Source organism: Branchiostoma belcheri, unplaced genomic scaffold (genome assembly GCF_001625305.1).
Source record: "Branchiostoma belcheri isolate BF01 breed outbred unplaced genomic scaffold, Haploidv18h27 scaffold65, whole genome shotgun sequence".
In the NCBI taxonomy this organism is placed as follows: Eukaryota; Metazoa; Chordata; class Leptocardii; order Amphioxiformes; family Branchiostomatidae; genus Branchiostoma; species Branchiostoma belcheri.
This window is the reverse complement of record NW_017804298.1, coordinates 540,519-561,937: the sequence shown is the minus strand read 5'-3', so window position 1 is coordinate 561,937 and position 21,419 is coordinate 540,519. Positions and strand designations below refer to the sequence as shown.

General features: G+C 42.9%; 3 protein-coding genes across 3 annotated transcripts in view; all 3 read left to right on the top strand.

Annotated features, from left to right (window-relative positions):
• The first annotated feature begins 5,755 nt into the window (after positions 1-5,755).
• LOC109483505 (protein rolling stone-like) lies at positions 5,756-8,443 on the top strand. The gene is made up of 2 exons (XM_019786534.1): positions 5,756-5,885; positions 6,796-8,443. The coding sequence occupies exons 1-2, from the start codon at positions 5,796-5,798 to the stop codon at positions 7,642-7,644; spliced, it is 939 nt and encodes a 312-aa protein (XP_019642093.1). The 5' UTR covers positions 5,756-5,795; the 3' UTR covers positions 7,645-8,443.
• Positions 8,444-16,796: 8,353 nt separating this feature from the next.
• LOC109483504 (protein rolling stone-like) lies at positions 16,797-18,040 on the top strand. Its single transcript, XM_019786533.1, has 3 exons — positions 16,797-16,868; positions 17,228-17,474; positions 17,562-18,040. The coding sequence occupies exons 1-3, from the start codon at positions 16,797-16,799 to the stop codon at positions 18,038-18,040; spliced, it is 798 nt and encodes a 265-aa protein (XP_019642092.1).
• Positions 18,041-19,046: 1,006 nt separating this feature from the next.
• The window catches only part of LOC109483554 (patched domain-containing protein 3-like), a 6,299-nt gene continuing 3,926 nt past the window's right edge, over positions 19,047-21,419 (top strand). Inside the window, exons 1-3 of the mRNA XM_019786588.1 lie at positions 19,047-19,204; positions 19,492-20,261; positions 21,195-21,332. Of these exons, the coding sequence (XP_019642147.1) occupies positions 19,608-20,261; positions 21,195-21,332 (792 nt within the window). The 5' untranslated portion in view covers positions 19,047-19,204; positions 19,492-19,607. The remainder of the gene's footprint in view (positions 19,205-19,491; positions 20,262-21,194; positions 21,333-21,419) is intronic.

The following is a 21,419-nucleotide window of genomic DNA, read 5'->3' as shown; positions in this document are numbered from 1 at the left end:
TTTTTATGGTCAAATGGTTTCTTCTTTCTCTTCTGAATACACATATTTTCGGTGTTAAAGTAAGGTAAGGTGTGATGATTTAGGCAGTAGATTACAGAGCGGCCATCAGAGTCGTGATAATTACCCCCCGCCGTTGCATCTTTACAATAAAAGGAATGATAATTGTATCACCTTCCCATACGTTATCTATATTATAATAGGGAAACGCCTCTGGACATGCGAAACAAAACACATACCCCATTCATCAAAGTCTGTGGATCTGCAGACCCTCTTTGGCCACGCTACGGCGGTATAACACTCCCGGTTTTCAGAAGTTTTTCCGTTTTGATCATGGTCCCTTTCATTTAAAGCTGATCCCACTTCCTTTGATATCAATGGACGTACCAAGAACTGGGTACTAGTCTTGACATAGATAAAGAGTGATTCGATTCAACCTCCCTTTAGAAGGGCTTAAATAACAACACAGAAGCAAAAACTTAAACCAGTCACTAGTTTTATTATCCTTCATATTCAAACACTCACAGTTCCATTGCTTTCTAATGTAACGTTACCTAGCGTACGCGTACATGTCCGGACATTGAGGAAAATGTAATTAAATGATAATTCTCACTAAAATTCCCTGCTAAGATATGATTAGAAATAAGGTTGAAAAATCGATGAATCGGTGGTTCAAAGATTATGCGATATTTGAGGAATTGAAAAGAAATAATAATAAAGATAATAATAATATCAAAACCCAATCACCATTCCATCTTTTTGTTTAGTATTACTACTGCAATTAGAAAACATTTAAGGTGTAAATTTCAGCTGAAAAACGACCAGAGTTGTCCCAATCAATATTGGCCTAAGCAAGTTAACAGATGGGTTGTTGAAACGTAGACAGGTACATTCCTTTGTATTTGTGAATCAAAAAACTTAATCACCCATGTCTTTATAACTAATGAAACAATTGAAAGTCTTCTGCCTCAGCCGCCTGGTCCTGAGCTTCCTGCAGTTCTGTAAGAAAAAGAGAAGGAAACAGAAGACGTTAGAAACACTAAGAACAACCCAGGACGGGTCATGCTCTATTTAGTCTTCTCTTTATTTCGATACCCTTTAGCCAGCCTGGGTCTCCCCGCTTCATTGTCGAACACTCTACCACTACGCCACCCGACGCCACCCTGTTACTTCTTAGATATAGGTGGCACATTTATTTATTTATTTATTTATTCTTTGCTTCAGGCCAGAGGCCCATATAAAAACACGGACAAATGATAAATAAAGAAATAATAAGGTCAGGGTACCTTCTTCCTAAGCCACCTGGTCCTCTACTTCGTCCAGCTTCCCGGGGCCAGGTGGGCCAAATTGGGCATATCTGCTCTCGCACCTCCTCAGGCAATCACGCCTTTTGTCTCGTTGGTCAAGTCCAGGGCAACGCTTCTTGCATTGACGAAGCCCCCGCGTCTCCATCCCCACATCTGCCACTGCACACGCAACAAGACAGGGAAAAATGGGATGTTAAAAACACTGACGGGTACGGGTATTATCATGAAAGTTCATCTGTGTTGGTAGTAATCATAGTAAAACATTGAACTTAATTCCAACACAAGGATTACAGAGCGATCAAATTTTCGATACCACTGTCTTCATCGGGATAATTAATTAAGAGGCATAAAGGAGGCCATATATATCAGAGCCCTTCAGCCTTCCCTTAATAGAGATGGTGGACGATATAAAATCCCTGGTACTTTTGATCAAATGCTTACGTCACATATCAGTAAAATCTCGTGTGAATAAGGTCACGTGTTTATAAACCGTAACTCTCGCGAGATCACGTTGTGAAGTGATTGGTCATTAATTATCCTGATGAAGACGACAGTGAGCGTACCCTCTAGCCCGTCCACCAAGTCCTCTAACTCGGTCAGCAGGCCCTGCAAGTCGTATGGCGGTGGCATCTCCTGTCGTTTCGCGGGGAGGGCGGCGGCAGCGAGCACCAGGCAGCCCAGGAACAGGAGGCACACAGACAGCTTCATCTTGCAATTGTGTGTTGAACTCTGAGGAAAAATAATTCAACAGATACGGTCAGATGTTATGCATGTAGTAAACATACGCTTGCTTGTACACGACACTGTAGTCTCTTCTTTAAAGAATCCTGATGGCTCGAGCGTGTTTTGGGAGGTCACTAGTACTAGGTAGATTTTTTTAAATTATCACTTTCACCAAGAAGGTTATCTTTTCAGTGGGGTTTTTCCGTCTGTCCGTTTTTTCTGTCCCTGCAGAAGGCCTATAGGCGCGGCCAAAGAGGGGCTGCAGATTCACAGACTTTGATAAATGGGGTATGTGTTTTGTTTCGCATGTCCTTAAGCGTTTCCCTATTATAATATAGATAACGTATGGGAAGGTGATACAATTATCATTCCTTTTATTGTAAAGATGCAACGGCCGTAGGGGTCGGGGGGTAATTATCAGGACTCTGATGGCCGCTCTGTAATCTACTGCCTCAATCATCACACCTTATCTTATCTTACTTTAACACCGAAAATGTTAAAATTCTGAACAGAAAACAACCATGTTACCATAAAGATATACATAATCAAACATTTGTGAAGTCCACCTCCTACAAGAAATGGGTGAGGGGAAACCTCTTACAGAACCAAAATCTTACAAACCGTCAACGTTTCCCGACGACAACCATGCCGGTAAGAAATTTTACACGACGGAAGGTAACATCGGAGAAACGTAAACTAAGATTTCTTCTATTTCAGGACTTTCTAGAGGAATGAAAGCTCAGATGTTCTTACATTGTCAACATTTGACGACCTTTGAACTGACAAGAACGATTGATGGAAAACCATTTATAATAGCCTGTTGACGCCCCATGTATTGTGAAGAATTCTTTATGCAGGTGGGAAATTATGGGCAAATCTAGATTGGCCAACAGCAGTTGTCTGCAGGCGCCGTAGGCGTAGCCAAAGAGTTGGATTAATGGGGTTTGTTAAATAGTTTTGTCTGTTCTTTCGAATTCTCTAGAGGGTTTTGGCGTCTCCTTAGACAGCGTATAACTGTTTATACAATTGTCATCCCTTTTACTGTAAGGCTCCGTTTATAAATTTACATGTTCGTCGTTTATATGTGTCGGGCGTGGGGCGACGCCCACATTAAACTAACCCTGTCCCCCCTCAAATACGTTTTACTCTGTGGATGTGTATTTCTACAAAGATAGAAACTATTTTGGGGGGCTACCAAGAGAATTTTTTTTTGCTGCCGAAAACTCGGCCCTAACGTTGGGCGGCAGTCGTATTTTTGGATCGTCGAAAGGTACCAAATAGATCTCCCATATCCAAGTGGATCGGTGGCGATGATCGAGAGAGTGCAGGACTTATTTCTGCCGAAAATGTTTACTAGTATTTGAGCTAACAAATTAACACATGACCTATGGACAGTGATTCAGCCGTATTGAAACTTTTATCTTCAAACTTACGATAAAAATATTGACCTTTTGTAACAAAGATTGTATGGACCAAGCGTTTAGGTAAAGATGAAGGCACCAGACTGACGGCGAATTGTTGCAATGGCTAAACTTCTTGAAACCCACATTAACTGGCGTATAAAAAGGAGTTTAAGCGAAGAAACAAACGAAAAATGTGACAGTTAAAGATATGTGTGGCTACATGTACTTACTGGATTTCTTTGTCAGGTCACGGCGAGGGTGGCGTCTGGAGAGCTTTTCTTACTTCTTCTCTGATCTGCAGCCGGGTGGAATGAAAAAGTGCGCAGGGATCTCGGCCTTTTTAACTGCTCACATGTATTAACTATGCCGATTAAAATCTAACTGTGGGGATAATTGCTATTACGCCAATCAACTGCCTGTTGTCTGCGTAGTGGGCGTGCCATTCTTTTTTTCAGCCCTTCTGAAGGGAGGTTGAATCGAATCACTCTTTATCTAATATGTCAAGACTAGTACCCAGTTCTTGGTACGTCCGTTCATATCAAAGGAAGTGGGATCAGCTTTAAATGAAAGGGATCATGATCAAAACGCAAAAACCTCTGAAAACAGGGAGTGTTATACCGCCGTAGGCGTGGCCAAAGAGGGGCTGCAGATCCACAGACTTTGATGAATGGGGTATGTGATTTGTTTCGCATATCCAGAGGCGTTTCCCTATTATAATATAAATAACGTATGGGAAAGGTGATACAATTATCATTCCTTTTATTGTAAAGATGCAACGGCCGTAGGGGTCGGGGGGTAATTATCAGGACTCTGATGGCCGCTCTGTAATCTACTGCCTCAATCATCACACCTTATCTTATCTTACTTTAACACCGAAAATGTTAAACTTCAGAAGAGAAAGCAACCATTTGACCATAAAGATATACATAATCAAACGTGTGAAGTTCTAAGAAACTAAGATTTCTTCTATTTCAGGACTTTCTAGAGAAATGAAAGCTCAGATGTTCTTACATTGTCAACATTTGACGACCTTTGAACTGACAAGAACGATTAATGGGAAACCCTTTCATAATAGCCTATTGACGCCCCATGTATTGTGAAGAGTTCTTTTATGCAGGTGGGCAATTATAGACATACCTAGATTGGCCAACAACAGTTGTCTGTAGGCGCCATAGGCGTAGCCAAAGTGTTGGATTAATGGGGTTTGTTAAATGGTTTTGTCTGTCCTTTCGAATTCTCTAGAGGGCTTTGGCGTCTCAACCGGGTATACAATTGTCATCCCTTTTATTATAAGGCCCCGTTTATAAATTTACATGTTCGTCGTTTATATGTGTCGGGCGTGGGACGACGCGCACGGCGGTTTTCCTGTGGCACCTCCTCGATGTGCCACAGTATGTAGCGGCGATGCCTGCAGCAAATGCAGTAGAAAACCTGTCACAGATAAACATGCTCTGCGTAACACATGCATCGGCTGTTTGTCAGCAACTGGGCACTCTGGTCCACCTACGTACCGTGTGATGTTATGCGGCGCATCCCGCGTCCGCATTGAGCGCAAACACTTTGCCCACATTAAACTAACCCTGCCCCCCCTCAAATAAGTTTTACTCTGTGGATGTGTATTTTAACAAAGATAGCGAAACTATTTTGGGGGGCTACCAAGAGAGTTTTTTTTTTTTGCTGCCGAAAACTCGACCCTAACGTTGGGCGGCAAAACCGACATTCTGGCGGCGGTGGCCAACGTGGCCCATCCCGCGCGAATTTTGCCCGAGGTGTTCAAGTTGCTAGGGCGTTGCTAAGGGGGGCGTGACTTCGGGATCCGTCTAGACTATTCTGTGTACCAGTACAACAAGTCAGAGTGGGGTCGTTTTGCGCAACGGCAGAGCGTTCGACTCCGACCCAAGAGGTCCCGACTTTTAATTCTGCCATGCCACCAATCTTATGTCCTTCGGAAAATGAATGCACTTTACACGAATTATAATTATGCCAATTAAAATTTAAGAGTGGGAATAATTGCTATTACACAAATCAGTTGCCTGTTGTCTACGTTATGGGCGTGCCATTCTTTTTGTTTGTCATAAGTTACCTTTGTTTGGGGTAGGCCCTTTAAAAAACCATCTAGGTTTCTGGCTTACCCCGCATATTCTTTGATTGTTATTATTTGATTGTGTATTTTTTAATATATGTGCAAATGGTAAATAAACAAATAAACAAATAAACAAATTCTGTGCCAGCTGTTCTGAGCATCTTGCTACATCATACTACATGTACCTGGCACCGTGCCAAAGGGTTAGGTTCATGACCTTACCTGACTCGGTGAACCGAAAACTTGAAGGACGAGAAAACCGTCGACCTTGTGGCAGACATTATGTCTTGTGTGGGAAGAATCAAGCGAGAATTTCGGCTTAAGCAGTTTTTGCCGAGTCACAACAATCCCCTAGACTTTACGAGGACCCCGGTAAGTGCATTTAGTAGTTTCCTTGTGACTTAACTAAGAGAAAAAGACTGAAATATTGAGTGAAGAGAGTTGTGTAACCATGCTGTCCAAATTGGTGTCAAAGTTGGGTTGAAGGAGTACCAGTCAACCATTGTAGCCTTCACATGTTCCCAGATCTGCAGACAAGGTGTAAATATCTTTATTCACTAAAGACATTCAAGCTAGTAGCACTAGGATTACACTGAACTAGAAAGACCCTATGGGATAATTAATTTCAACGTGATATGTGAAAAGAAAAATACAATTCTGCTGTCACTACGGACGTGCGTACTGCGGTTTCCACCAGACTAAACACTATGTCACTACGGAAGTGCGTACCATAGTTTCCATTTTCTATAGGAATGCCAGGAATAGACCAGAAACTGAAATGGTAAATATTTCGCCAGAGAGGTTTGCCCACAAAAAGGCTACAGCCGCACCCACAAATTACTTCTGCAACGTTAATTCATTTAAGATACAAGGCCTCTTTATGTGCGGGTGGCGTTACCCCTCAGGCAGGTTGGAAACTGTGACAGGTTTTGGCAAGTAATTCGGCCTCTTTAGCCAAATCATTCTTTTGTCTACCGTTACCACATGGCAACAAGGCCCTGACATGGCAATGAAATGATCTGCCAGTCCATTGCACTTTCCCTTCTTATTTTCTAACGATAAAACAGACTCGTTTTCCCCTTTGAACATTCAAAAAGCGTAGTCGACTATGAGTCAAGGGTCAGGGACGGAAAACATGTAACATTCTCGAAAGTGCCCTCTAGCGATATTGTCAAAAATAACAACCATTACTTCTAACACAAAACTCTTGCCAACAAAATGACATTATTTTATATACGTGTGGTGTGGTTTGTAGCAAACTCTGTTATCTTTTGTTTTCCAGTGGCTGAGCAACCAACTGCCCTTCCTCATCTACCGTGTGGTAATATGCCTGTTCCAGATATCAGCGTACCTCTACACCTTGCTGTCATTTTACACCACCGGCCCGAAATATCTGTTATACATGACGAACTTGGCCTACATAGTCCTGACAGCTCACGCAACACTGAGTGCAATACTCTGTTTGGTCGACTACTTCGGGTCGCGACGACGTCGTTCCGAAGGCGGCCCGGAAATTGCCGAAGACCGGCCGACGGTTGCCGATGCCATGCCGATGGCAATTACCACGACGAGCAATCGCTCATATGGAACGAACGCGCCGCAACACCCGACATCTTCAGATGTTCGCCTTCCCTGGTACTACAAGTGCTACTGGATCTTATACAACGTAGCATTCGCTGTTGGTCTCTACGTTACCGCAGCATTCTGGACACTGCTAAGGGGTGCTAGAGATGCGTATAGCGCTTCCAGTATCCTGACCCATGGAACCAACTGCGTTGTCATAGTGATAGACATTCTAATCAGTGGTCTACCGTGCCGGTTCCTCCATTTTATCTACCCGTCATGCTTTGCGCTGGTTTACATTCTTTTCACGGCCATATATTGGGCTGCCGGCGGCACAGATATTCGCAATCGGCCTTGGATTTACCCGGTACTTGATTATGGAGGAAATCCAGGCCTAGCGGTTGGAGCTGCCGTGGGAAGTGTTCTTTTGGCGGCGCCTCTGTGCCATGGAATCGTGTTCGGTCTCGCGTTTGCTCGCGATACTATGCTAATGAGGTTGGTGAATAAGCGACACCTGCCGAACGGCGAAGGCATTGCATTGGAACCTCAGGCAGACCAGCGGGTCTAAAGTTTTCTAATGTTGTGTCGGAAAAGATATCGTCTGCAACGGTTAAAGATGACGCCCTTACCAAGTTGTTGGAATTTTTAGTAATAGATGTCATTTTAATAATATCTTTTAGTTGTATGCACATCAGTATATTACATAATAATCACTTTGTATGTTGTTCAACATCTATTATTAATATACATGATATGTCACCTAGTTGACATTATGTGTTATTTGTAATTAGTAAGATCTTTTTCGATTGGTAGGTATAATAAGTTAAATCATGATTAAATGTCATCTAGCATTTACAAGTTTTATAATTAAGTTACATGTAAGATAATTAAGTGATATATTATAGAATCATTTATGTTTTCTGTATAATTCACATACTTAATTTAGAAAAGTCCTGGTGCATTTTATGTCGACCATTGTAAGCCTTTATATAAATATATCTTTCAGTCTACGGGCAAGTGCAAAATCGAAAAAAGCGCTTTTGAATCACTAGTTTCCTACGATTCTCTTTAGTAAAGTGACTTATAAAGGTTTAGTTGTGCGAATCTCCTTCTGACTTTAAATGTCTAAAAACGCTTGCGCTACGATTCGCTTCTCAAGACGCAAATAGAACACCAAGATGGCGGCGGCGGACGCGCCGATGACGTTGCGATGACGTCACACCCTACATGACGTCGTCTGCCGCGTCATCCGGACCCTCCGAGTCCAAGTGTCCCTCGTCCTGCTCGTCCCCAGAACCTTCGGACACTGGACAATGAAATAAAAAAAATAACACCAAAAATGTCACTTTTGCCAATAGTACCTTTACAGGTTTCTTGGGAATATTCGAAGCTTCGGATACAGTCTCGAATATTCCAAAGCTGAAATAGCGAGCTGCGGCCGTATGCTTGTGGAGCTGAGCTATGCTTGTTGGCTAGTTCAGATTCTAGATACAACACACACACACACACACACACACAGACACAGACACACACACACACAGACACACACATACAGATACGCACACACACACACACACACACACACACACACACACACACTCACAGACACACTCACACACACACAGGCATACACGCACACACAGGCACAAAGAGAGAGCGCGCGCGCGAGAGAGAGAAATCTGGAGAGAGAGAGGTCTCTGAGAAGCATGCAAGACTTGGCGTGGAAGTCAGATATAGTTCAAAATTATAATATTTACCCTGTGCATCTGACGAGGCTTCTGGTAGAAGGTTGTTGGCGTCGGTAGTAACGTTAAAGAGAGGGCTGGGAGAGCCAGGCGGACCATCAACACCCGGCTCCCCAAGAGGCCCAGGAGGACCGCTCGGTCCCGACTTTCCACGATGGTGAAGTATATCTGAAATTTAACAAAAGCAAATACTATTATAAGACTGCAATATACCAAAGGAATGCACCTCTGAATATTGCTTTGGCCATCAGAGAACGTAGTAACATTAAATTCAGCACCAAGGACATCTCGACGTTATATCTAATCATGATAGAATAACAAATAAAATTGTCTCAAACCAAACTGTTTGGTGCCAGGCAGGAGTTACTCTTTATCTTTTTAAGGCATCTACACTGAAAGCTAATGGATTAGTAAGAGCAAACACCTGAACTAGCAAAAGCAGATGTCTGTATTAGTAAGAGCAAATGCCTGGGTTAGGGAGAGCAACAGATGCCAAAAGCTAACGAATTAGCAAGAGCAAACTAACCGGTGGCCCCGCCTTCAAGTTTTTCCGGAAGAATCTGTCGCAGAGGATCGGAAACTGGAGCAGCACCAAGCAAGGTTTCTGCAAATAGGACCACATAAATACCTCAATCTTTCTCTCTCTCTCTCTTGGTCTCTGCCTGTCTGTCTGTCTCTTTCTAATTCTATCTCTCTCTCTTTTGATATTTGAGTCACAATGGTTTTCTCACTTTAATAATTTAAACCGTCCAAAGATTTCACCACTCGTGACTGAACTACAACTCACATCGCAAACGTGGATCTGCTTAAAACCTTAAAACACCACAATCGTCACTTGAGAATGTTATAAACTGCTTTCTGCCTGCTACCTACTTGTGAGGTTGTGTGGCGCAGCGGTAGCGCGTTCGGCTCGGGACCTAGAGGTCCAGGGTTCGATCCCCACCCATGTCACCGATCTTGTGCCCTTGGGAGAGGAACTTTACACGAATTTCCTCACTTCACTCAGGTGTAAATGAGTACCTAGCTTCGGTAAGGGACGTCTCTCGGACAGGACGTAAACTGGAGGTCCCGTGTTTGAGGAGAGCCACACCTCGAGAACGTTAAAGATCCGGTGTGCGATGGTCCAAAATTCTACAGTCCAAATACTACAGTGTAGCAGAATCATCTTGTTGGCTACCTTAACCCCCAAGAAGAAGAAGAAGACCTACTTTCGAGAGAAACGATCCTGTTTTCTGCCTCCTCTACCCGAACCTGCAGATGGTGAAGCATCGCGAACATCACAGCTGCAAAAGCGACAGAAATAAAAGGAAAATCAAACTGCTATATATTATCAACTCAAAAAGTAAAATCAAATCGCAACTATGTAAACAAAACATGATAAAAAAAACAAGGGAAAAAAACAAATCAGGGGATAGTAGTTGGCTTCTCAATAGTAGCTAGCAACATCAAGATGTAACCATTCAAGATGGCGGACGATACCTATGTCATAATCACGTGAGAGCAAACTTGCCTGTGATGCAGATCATCATAGTAGCAGTACCCAGACATGCCCACAGCACGTAGGAGGACTTCCGGACCTTGTAACAGCGACCGCGCTTTTTCCTGGGATTCGGGGTGATATCTGGAAAAGTGTAACACTGCAAGTTGCAATTTTACTTTTTTAGGGCAGGAAAAAATTCTTATTTTTTTTATAAATGTAGTCGTCATCATCATTCTCGCTACAAGATAGTGCTCAGAAGTTAGTACTTGGCACTGATTTAAATCAGTCCTATCTCATTGCATACCTATATTTGTGAGGCAAAAATGCGATGTCACTGAATGAAAATGGTTGCTTGTTTTGTATCGTAGGCTGATTCTAGCTATTTATGGACCAAAAACAAATAAAGAGACGCATCACGTACTAGTAGTTTGTTTTGAGGCTATTTGGCTAACACTTTTAGTATGAAATGATGACGAAAATGTGCAAAGAAATGGCAGTAAATGTCAACATCAGACAGATTTGTGGGGTCGTGTGGCGTAGCGGCAGAGTGCGCGACTCGGAACCTAGAGGTCCCGGGTTCGAGTCCTGACATGCCACCGATCTTGTGCCCTTGCATTGAGAAAGGCACTGAACACGACTTTCCTCACTTCGCTCAGGTGAAAATGAGTATTGTCCTGTGATGTATTTGTCCCCTGTGTTGGTGGCGGCATTAATATAAGTTAATAAAACTTGTTTGTGCCGTCACCACGTCTGGTCATTACATGTTGGAATAAAAAAATATTTCCCCATCCAGAGTATTTTTGTTTCGCCGCCCTTCTTAGGGAGAAGGTTAACCAGGCTTTCATAAGACAATCGGATATTTCCCCATGTAATCCTCGGTTTCCTGAATTGAATGCCCCCCTCTAATCCCTGTTGGCTACCCGTAAGATTCTGAGACTTTTGACATCCAGTGATTCTGCCTGCCAAGCATCCTTCCATGCACCCACACGTGCTGTAAACCTACATAATCTGTCCAGACAAACATACAAAAAACACAGGTCAGCTACCCAAAACAATACTTTAAGTACGCGTAGGTGAATATCGACAGTGCGGATCAGTCCTATACAATGTTACTCAGTATTTTATATACATGTAACATTGTTGGTATGTACTTAGGTACATGAACATAACTAAAGATTAAGTGTACAGTCGAAAATTTGGGTGAGTCCAATTTGTTGTGTTGGAAATTACAGTTTAAACGTGCTTCATAATAATTTCTAAGAACACAGATGAACTTTCAAGAAAAGATTGTGTGTTTAAAAGAGTTTGTAATTCCTTGTTTTTCGCGGCCTCTACCTTTTCAAGATCCTTGTAAACAACGGTTACATATTAATGGTTTGATGTAATATAATCAGCAGCAGCCGCATAACTGTCTGACATTTTGCTTACACCAAATTGTAGATATTAGTAGCCCACCCGAATAGTCTGGGAACACTCAAGGACACTTTCGAAAACAATCATACGCCGGGTGTTCTGGACACTCCACGCATATCCAGAACCAAGCCTGGGGCAATTTTTTGCCATAGGATACACAGAGACTAACGTGCCTCGTCCTAGCCTAACCCTATCCCATTCAGGCATAGAACACATTTCTGCATATGATATGTTAGGGAGGACCAAAGGCAAAATTGGTTACATCTACCATTTTTGGAAGGCTAAAGTCTTTGTTTGTGATACCTATTTTATTATCAATTTTCTTGTAGAATGTGGTAGTGTTAGTAGGTCCTGAAAATTGCAGTCTCCTATGACATCGGGAAGTCAGAAAATTGAATCCTCAAACATACTTCCCAGATCATTTTTTGGCCCATTGTTAAGCATTGCCATTGAACTGAAAAATGGAACCAAGTTGCATCATCATTTTAGGTGTATTTTACTAAACAAAATCAAAATTCAGCCTAACTTTTTGCATGTGATATTGTTCAATGTGGTTAATGATTGATATAACACAATGACGCTTATTGTATTATTATTATCATATGTGAAAATTTGATAAGACAAGTTTTCTTTGAAAGTAGTTAAAAGTGGAGGTAAATAGTAGGTTATGATATAATGTTGTATTTTATATGTGTAAGATGACTCAAGGAAGAGTAGTGGTGTGTTATATATCTCACTAATTGGAGATTCCTTAGATAAACAAACAAACAGACAAACAATCATGTCACGCGCGATTTTTAAAGGTCGACCGATCGTCCTAGGTCACCGAGTCCCGTCAAATGTAATATGATTGTTATTTTCAGGCAACAAATTCTCTCTCGACGCTCGCGATTTAATATCTGTTGTCCTTCGAGAGCGATAAGGCAGTTTCATCACATTGTGACGCTACTAGCTTATGTGGATCTGCGAGGCTGCCTGAGATCAAAGGACCTTGCTCAGACAATCTGTTTGTGAATGTGAATATTTATCATCTTGCTATTTTTCCCTTTTCGTAAGTCCTCGCTCCGAGACAACAACTGACGAGTGGGGGCGGCCTAAAGGTCTCGATTTTGCTGGCTTGTGTTCTCTTTTGTTTCACAACCACAAATATTTCAGTGTCGAATTTCAAAGATTTTGCTCTCTGTGGCCTTCGTCAGGGCAAACTGAACTTGATGTGTGACGTTTTGAATGGTGACACTTAATGGTACGCTAAATGTATATGTTGCGTGCACACACATACACTATACACAGCTGTGCAAGTACACAGACACAGACACACACACACACACACACAAACACACGTGTACATACATACACACACACACACACACACACATACACACACACACACACACACGCACACACACACAAACACACACTGTGACACACACACACACAGACACACATATATACATACACATACAGAGAGAAACGCAGACAAGACAATACCTCCGTTTCAAGATTCCAAAAAAGGGTCAAGGAAAAATGAAACCTACCAGCCCTCCGGGCGTACATCGGGTTGCTGATCATGCCGGCAGTTCCGTCGACCACGTCATGCCAAGTCACCCGTGCCGCGTTCAGTTCTCCTGTGGACAGTTTGTACTTATTCATTATGTTGGAGGGAAATGAGTGACCAGTATAGCCATTTCCTCGTATTCACGAGTATGTATATGTATATGTCTATGTATATACCAGACCCTATGGCTGAAGAGCTACGTGACTAAAGTGAAGTGATATGTTTTTCATAAAAAATGCACTATTCCGTTTTAGGGTGGATAACGTGTTACATGTTCCAAAAATGCTGCACTAGTGATCACCTCTGCATAAAGATTATCTGGCAAATAGGACCAATTTTTAGTGGGATCGTTGACACAACCACGTCTGTAGTGACCACCTGTAAACAAATTTTGCCGGTCCCCAAAGTGGTCGTCTTGGACACTTTTAATCCTATTATCTCTCTCTTCACGGCTAAGTTTTCGTGAATGTTCAAAAAGGACAACTATGAGCCGTCTTTAAAATGATAACCAAATAGAAATTCAATAAGCAATAGATATATTAGCTAGTCTTAAAACTTTTAGAAGTGGTAGCCTTCATACATGTACTAGTTGTAGTCGTTTTTCGTTTTTGTTTCTCGGACCTACATTGACCGACGAAGAAAAGGCAGATTCTGTTGTCTTCATTACTGGAATAAAATCTACGAACTATAATCGTCGTTATGATTTGTGAACTTTGGTTAAGGTCTTATCACATTCATCATTACGACAGAAACATGTGAGCCTCTTTAGGGCAACCTTGGATCTATTGTGTAAAATTTAATTCTTTAGCAACTGAAAATCTGGTTATAGGTCATGGTGGCTAGTTTTACCTTTACCTCCCAAAAAAATCATTCGACATGAAATAGTTAGACGAATGTAGCCAAGGCATTTCGATTGGTTTACACGATCTTATTCCTCCTGCAGGTGAGATTTTTAAATTCATCTTTATCACCATAACTGGCATAGTAACAAGAAATATGCCCATGACATGTACCATTCTATACCTTTTTGTATTGTTCTGTCACTTTCGTAACTTCTACACGTATGCGCGTAGCACAATTCACAGGCCATCGACCCTCTTACGTAGTTTGTTTGCCCCAGGCTCGTGGCCCAAATCCATACAAGAATAGCACGTAAAATAATTCAAAAGCGCACAAAAACTACCTAAAAGGCTGTATCCTACCTATAAACTGAGTTGGTGTAATGCTGCAAGCAAGAGTTGTGACAGAAAACATCCGAGTGGACAAGTAACTTTACAGTAAATTATCAGAATTTTTGTTTACATTACATTCATATATGTTTTAAGCGATCTATTAGTGCCTTATTTCAAAACAGTATCTGCTTAAAGACATTTAAACTCAAAACAAAGGTAACATTTCATCAGGTTGGTGAACCATGTAACACCTTTAGTGCACTATGCACCAAGTAACATCTAGCGCCAGTGCACTGTAAACCAGTACGTCAGAATGGACCTGATGAAGATGACAGATGGTCATCGAAAAGTCGGCTAGTAAAAACTAAATGGTTTTGATCAAAGAACTTTGCTATTCAAAGGTAAAATTTGTTCTTACCTGTTTTCATGGCTGTACCGTGGCTAAACCGTCCCGCTTCAGCGAACATCGTGACTGGCTGATGATTCCACTGTCAGACAGGAATCTACTATTCAGACAAATCAACAAGTCATTCATAAATTCATAGATCTGCGTGGACGTACCGGCTTGAGGCCGGGAGGTCGACATTTGATACCAGAAACATGCACTAAAGACATCAATATGCATGTACATATCACCTCAGATTGCTGCGAAGCTAGTGGTTTGGAGCCAGGCCAGAAAATGCAAGCAAAACAGACAAGAAGGTTGCGTGAAATTGCAGAAACAATTGTTATCGTTAATAAAAAAAACTGTCACCCTGACTGACGAAAAGTTGTGGGTGCTACTTGAAATGTCTGACAGTTTTCAAAAATCAGTTGCTTGAGTAACAGTTTTCTTGTGTATCTCATCTACTTGATGTCTAACATTCATCGACGCATTGTTCTAGCTTGTCGTTGTTGTTGTTTTGTCTTCCTTGTGATTGAATGTGTGCCTGTGTGTGCTTGTACGTGTCATACAGTTAGGTCGAGGTTGGGAGTGGGCGGGAAGCCACATCGAGTCAGCCGTGTGACGTTATAGTGTAGTGTCCGCCAGACACCTTTGCAGGCTGAATAAATAGTAGAAATCGGCCTAAAAAGAATGTAACTGACCAAGGGAGTTAGCCGGCCATAGAGGCATATGCAGGCAAACTAGACCCTCTATGGCCAACCAACTCCCTTGGCCAGTTACATTCCTTTTTATGCTGATTTCTACTATTTATCAAGCCTGCAAAGGAGTCTGGTGTAGACTAGTTATAGGGAACCTTGATGTGACAAGGGTTTTACCTGCCTTATCTGACCCCGAATCGAACCCTGTGTTTGTCAGTAAACAGCTTGACGAGGGGTTACCGAGAGGTCAGTTATGCAACAGGTGCCTGCCCTTTGTTTACCTGTTACCGTTGACGGATAGAACCGTCTATTAGGTGCTACTTTAATTTCTTCTAGACTCCATAGCATGCTTGATTTATGATCTTCCCTATAAAATGCTCGAGCCGCAGTCCACAAGTAAAAGGATTATGGGGTCTTAGTTTGGAGAACCCTGGATTGAGACGTTTTGTAGCGGTTTGTTTATTCCGTAGTCTGGTGGTCTGGGATGGTCGTTGAGATTGTCGGAGAACTAGCCTCCATAGCATGCCAAAAACTGGGGGTTTGGGGGATCTTCATGGTCTTTGGAAGCTTTTATGTGCTATTTTCTGATTGTACATAGACAACATAGCCGGCCTGGTTGAATTACCCCCGTTTTTAGAAATGGCTAATCAGAAAACAGCCGAAGACGACCAAACCCCCAGTTCTATAAGCCTGCTACGGAGGCTAAATTTCTTCTGAATCAGTAATATACTTATTTCCATACAGGATACACTTCTTTCCAGACCTATCCTCAGTCACTGATTTAAGATGCAGCTTCGATATTACATTTCTGTCTTTCCGAATGACTAAATCGCACGCATAGCGGTCCACCCGACTGGTTAGCCCTGATAGAAGGGAGGGACTGGTCTCCAGAATCGTGCTTTATCCAGAACCATGCTCTGACACACTGTTATGGACAGTCCACGCGTATCCAGAACCGTGCTTGGGGCAAATATTGTACGTTCTTTGAAACTATCCAGAACCGTGGCTGATCTTACCCTTAACCCATTATTCAAGCACAGAACTAGATAGATAGACAAGGTTCTGGAAACATAGGGGCCAATAACCCCCCATTGTACAGGTTGTGTAACACCGCAGGCTACGACTGCTTCTAAGTGGGTCACATACCGTCACCTCTAGAACCGCATGTCACATGACATCGCCGCAACGCAAACTACTACTGTAACAACACGAAACCTTCACATGACGTAGCTGAACCCCCTACAGGCACCCAAGATGACTTGCAGACAGAGAATGAGGAGCGAATTTCGCCTGAAGTCGTTTGGGCTGACACACCACGATCCCCATGTGTTTACAAGGACGCCGGTAAGCTTGCTGTTGTTGTCAGATTGTCAGAGAAAGTTTGAAAATCATGTAGTATGTAGGTGGAGGGCCAGGGAAATGACCTAATGCATTACCTAAACAAGCAGGGCAGGTAGACTATAGATACAAGGAGGCCCAGTGACCACAGGGAACCAGAAAATGTCGATAGTCTAGACCATGTAATGCCTAACCAAACCTGACTAAGGGCTAGCTCTATCCGTTGACTTAATGGTGCATGAATCTGCTTTTGTTAATACGGAAACCGAGACACAAATACAGAGGGACATAACCAATGACTTGAATCCCTTGGGGTGAAATGATCAAGTAAACATTCTCATGCACTCTTCCATTCTTTGTTTCAGTGGCTGAGTAACCAGTTGCCATTCGTGCTGTACCGAGCCGTAGTGTGTCTGTACCAGGTGGCAGCCCTCCTCGCCCTGAACCTAACCCTCGCCAACAGCGGCCTGAAACTTCTAATATTCCTGACTCAGTGGGCCTACATCGTCCTCACTCTCCACATAGTAGTTAGCGCGGGACTCTGTTTCGCTGACTACTACATGTACTACAGCTCTCGTTCCCAACGTGGTGAAGCTGCGTCAGACGACAACCACCTGTCGTCTGACGTTGCCATAGCAACGGGTTCTACCGCTCAACTCACCACCACTGCCCAAAATCGCGCCGACCAAACCACAACAACACTACCATGGTACTACAAGCTCTACTGGATCTTGTACAACGTTGCCTTCTGTAGTGGCATTTGCGTCACACTTTTGTACTGGATATTACTGAGGGGCGACAACAGTGCCGGTAGCATCCTGACGCACAGCGTCAATTCCGTTACCATAGTGATTGACGTCATGCTCAGCGGCCTGCCGTGCCGACTGTTACATTTTGTATACCCTTCGACCTTTGGGCTTGTTTACATAATCTTTAGTGTTATCTATTGGGCCGCAGGCGGTACGGGTCTGTATGACTATCCCTTTATCTACCCCTACCTTGATTATGGGGGTAGGCCTGATTTAGCTGCTATTGTAGCTGTACTAGGGGTGCTAGTCGCAGTCCCCTTATGTCACTGTATAGTATTCGCTCTCGCGTTGGTTCGCGAGACTTTGGTACGCTTATTAAAGAAGCGACAGTTACGTAACAGCCAGAATGTTGACATGACTCCTCTGTAGGCACTAAGGATTCACCTTGTGTCACTGTGACGTTTCGAGATCTCGCGTTGGCTCCCGAGAGTTAAGTGCGCTTAATAGGCGTAATTCGCCTAACACTCAGGATGTTAATTCTGTAGTCAGTGATTATGCGTACCTAAACGTAACATCAATATCAGGTACAGGAGGTATGATTCTGCAACTTTAAGAGAACTACCCTGCTGAGAAATTGCAAAATTGAATTGAAATCCAATTGAAATCAAGACTACGCAACGTTGTGACTCGTCGACACACTACAACTGTCTCTGAATAAAGAATCTATTTGTATGTTCATGCCCATGGGGCTAAATGTATGATGTTAAATGTATATTACTAGTATATACTGAGTAACATAGTAAAAGAATACCCCAGAGCTCTATATTGATTGTACTATAATACTATATAAGTCTTCAAGATTTCTTCTCTTTTTATAACGCAGCTGAAGACAAATTCACATGATTTTACACTTGTGTCGCCATTACTGGTAGTTATGAGACAATTGAATATCCCTTTTTTGGTTCTACCTTTACACATTATGTCTAAGGGGATTCTACTCGATAGCGATTCGCATTCAATAGCAACACAGGCGCACGTTGTAGGAGGTTGTGCACGACGCCCGCATGTTTACTGTATTTGTTGTACAAACAAACGGCCAACACTTTCCATAAAAGAATTATTTACAGTCAACACGACTCTCAATCAAGAGGTCGTTCACTTCTGTATATCCCCCAACCGTTCAACTTGTTGTTTTTGACAAGCGTAGTTTCTATGACAACCGTTTGGATTGTCCACACAGAGCTACAAAAGCTGCCACGAACACTTGAGTCGACCGAGAGGGCCCCGTGAATGACGGCCCGAGGGTTTCAGCCTTCTTTGGTTACGCTCGGATAATCAAATTCTCTATTCAGACCCTTGGCACCATTGTTTACGCGGGGAGCGTACCATTACCCCTAGATTATTGTACTCGTTGGAGCCATCGGATGGTGTTCCTAAACCGTTTGGTAGATAGACCTTGGGGGGTAGTAGGAACACTACAAGGAAGGAACATGTCTTTAAGACTTCGTCTGTTCTTCCTTACGATGCCGACGCGAATTCTGGAGCCTGGGAAAGAGAGTTGGCCCTAGATTGGACTCCGTGATGTGATTAGAGGTATTTATACTTCTCGACAGTGTTTCGTTTGTTGCTCTACAGTTTGCAAAGAGACCTTAATAGGTCCAGTTTCCTGTCGAGGTACGAAGAACGCAGGGGACTTCTGATTCAAACGGACGAAAGAGTCAGTACCGTTGGAACCTAAGGCCTGCTTGCTTGCGTGAATGATTGAGACGTCAAGAGGTGACAGCGAACCATGACATGTCGACCGAGTTGAGTATATAGAAAGGGTAACAAAACGTGTTCAAATACGCGGTCAGTCTTTGATACATTTTTTTCTCTCACAGGGTTTGCAAGGTGTCACAACTCTTGACAAATTTGCTGTTGGGCACAGAAGACGAAGGACTTTCTAGGAAGGACGAAGGCAATTCTTTAACAGAGAAAGACGAGACACTGCCGTACCATGGTGTGTATGTGGATAGACAAGCGGGTTCGTAAGGGCTTCAAACACTGGGGAGTCCTGGTAGCCAGGCGGCCAGAGACTGGCATTTTCATCCCCATAATCGCCACAGTATTACTGGGTTATTTCGGACTGATTCAGGTCGCCGTCGAGGACAACTTCGACGCTTTGTTTACCCCAAGCAATGGCCAAACTCAACAGGATGTGGCAAGGCTCCAAACACTGGGATTCGAACCCTCAGACCTTACACTCCAGGCGGCCGCGAGGGTTATCGTACAAGCGAGCGACGGTGGGAACGTGCTACGCGAAAACGTCCTACAAGAAGTCTTACGTCTACACGACATGGCGTCAAACGTGAGTAACAACAAGGGAGAGAATTTTACGACGCTCTGCCGCAATTCGTCCACAGACGGGACGTGTTACGGCAACAATGTGGTGAGGCTATTGATTACAAATGGCAGTTCCATATTGTATTACCTGAGATACCCTTACAACGGGGCTGACGATAGTAACAATTCGTCCGGACAGTACATAGGAGATGAGTTAGGTGGAGTGTGGCTCCGGTCCGACGAAGTCACCGTACGAGAAGCTAAGGCACTGCAGCTGTCGTACCACTTGAAGGCGCCAGGGGGCCAATGGACTGAGAACTTTCGACAGGTAGGATTTTCCTTGACACCTGATATCCACAATAACAAACAGGCTATTAAGTATAGGGGGAGGGGGATGGGGAGCGGATGACTAAGGATAGGAATAGAAGTCCTGTTTTTATGTGTTTCTGTCTATGTTTGTGCGTGTGTGTAGTGGTATCTAATAGCTGTACTATGGTTTGGGGTGTGGCGAAATGTTCTCTCAACGGACAAACTCCCTTGGCATGCTTATCCCTCTATTTGGCCGAATTCTACTCTTTTAGCTTTCCAGCCGCCTTCCCAAGCCTGGTAGAGGCTATGTAGTGGTATCTAATAGCTGTACTAAACCAAATTATGTTAATGAAATCAAAGTATTTCCCATGATGATTAAAACTGGTAGGCATTATTGCTGCATATTAATGTAATATGGATAAGTTAAACACAAAAGAAACTACTGTTCTCTAATGCGGTTCAGACTGCTGGGAACTTTAACGAGTCTTTTCTATGAAAATAGCTTTACTTTTCCGTGTTGTGGTAGTGTTGTTGTATATACCTGCAGATATTAACCCTTATGCACATTGTCTTTTTACATTTTGAATCAGAAAAAATCATATTTCTTATGAACTTGTACCATGAACCATGTATCATTAGTTCTATATGCTCGTACATCTATAACTGCGTCAAAAAGCTAGCCTCTACCAGGCTTGAGGAGGCGGCTGGAAAGAGTAGAAGAGAGAACAGTTCGCCGCCCCACTGGCCGATTTCTACTCTTTCCAGCCGCCTCCTCAAGCCTGGTAGTGGCTATCAAAAAGCGAGAAGAAGTTGAAAATGTAAATAGTAGATCACATTAATATGTATAGTTTAAGTGTCATTGCTGTATCCTTTCCCTTGTCTATTCATGACCTGTACTTAGCTTGTTAGAGCATAAACGTACAATAAAGGTCATTCATTCATTTTTCCATAGGCCATAGAAAGTTTCACGTCTGATAACATCACAGTCACCTACCTGACTGCCGCGTCACTCAGCACGGAACTCGCGGGAATGCCGGGAAGACTCCTACCATATTTGGGAGGTTGTGCAGGGATGGTGGCTCTGTATTCTGTAAGTACACATTTACAGCAAACATGATCAACATATCTAAATCTATCTGTCTGTCTGTCTGTCTTCTCTCTCTCTCTGTCCCTCTCT

Bases quoted from the DNA above. Each gene is read 5' to 3' on its own strand.
- LOC109483505 (XM_019786534.1), top strand. From the start codon at position 5,796: ATGTCTTGTGTGGGAAGAATCAAGCGAGAATTTCGGCTTAAGCAGTTT. The intron at 5,886-6,795 runs GTAAGTGCATTT...TTTGTTTTCCAG, and splicing joins TAGACTTTACGAGGACCCCG to TGGCTGAGCAACCAACTGCC.
- LOC109483504 (XM_019786533.1), top strand. From the start codon at position 16,797: ATGAGGAGCGAATTTCGCCTGAAGTCGTTTGGGCTGACACACCACGAT. The intron at 16,869-17,227 runs GTAAGCTTGCTG...TCTTTGTTTCAG, and splicing joins ATGTGTTTACAAGGACGCCG to TGGCTGAGTAACCAGTTGCC. The intron at 17,475-17,561 runs ACCTGTCGTCTG...AAACCACAACAA, and splicing joins AGCTGCGTCAGACGACAACC to CACTACCATGGTACTACAAG.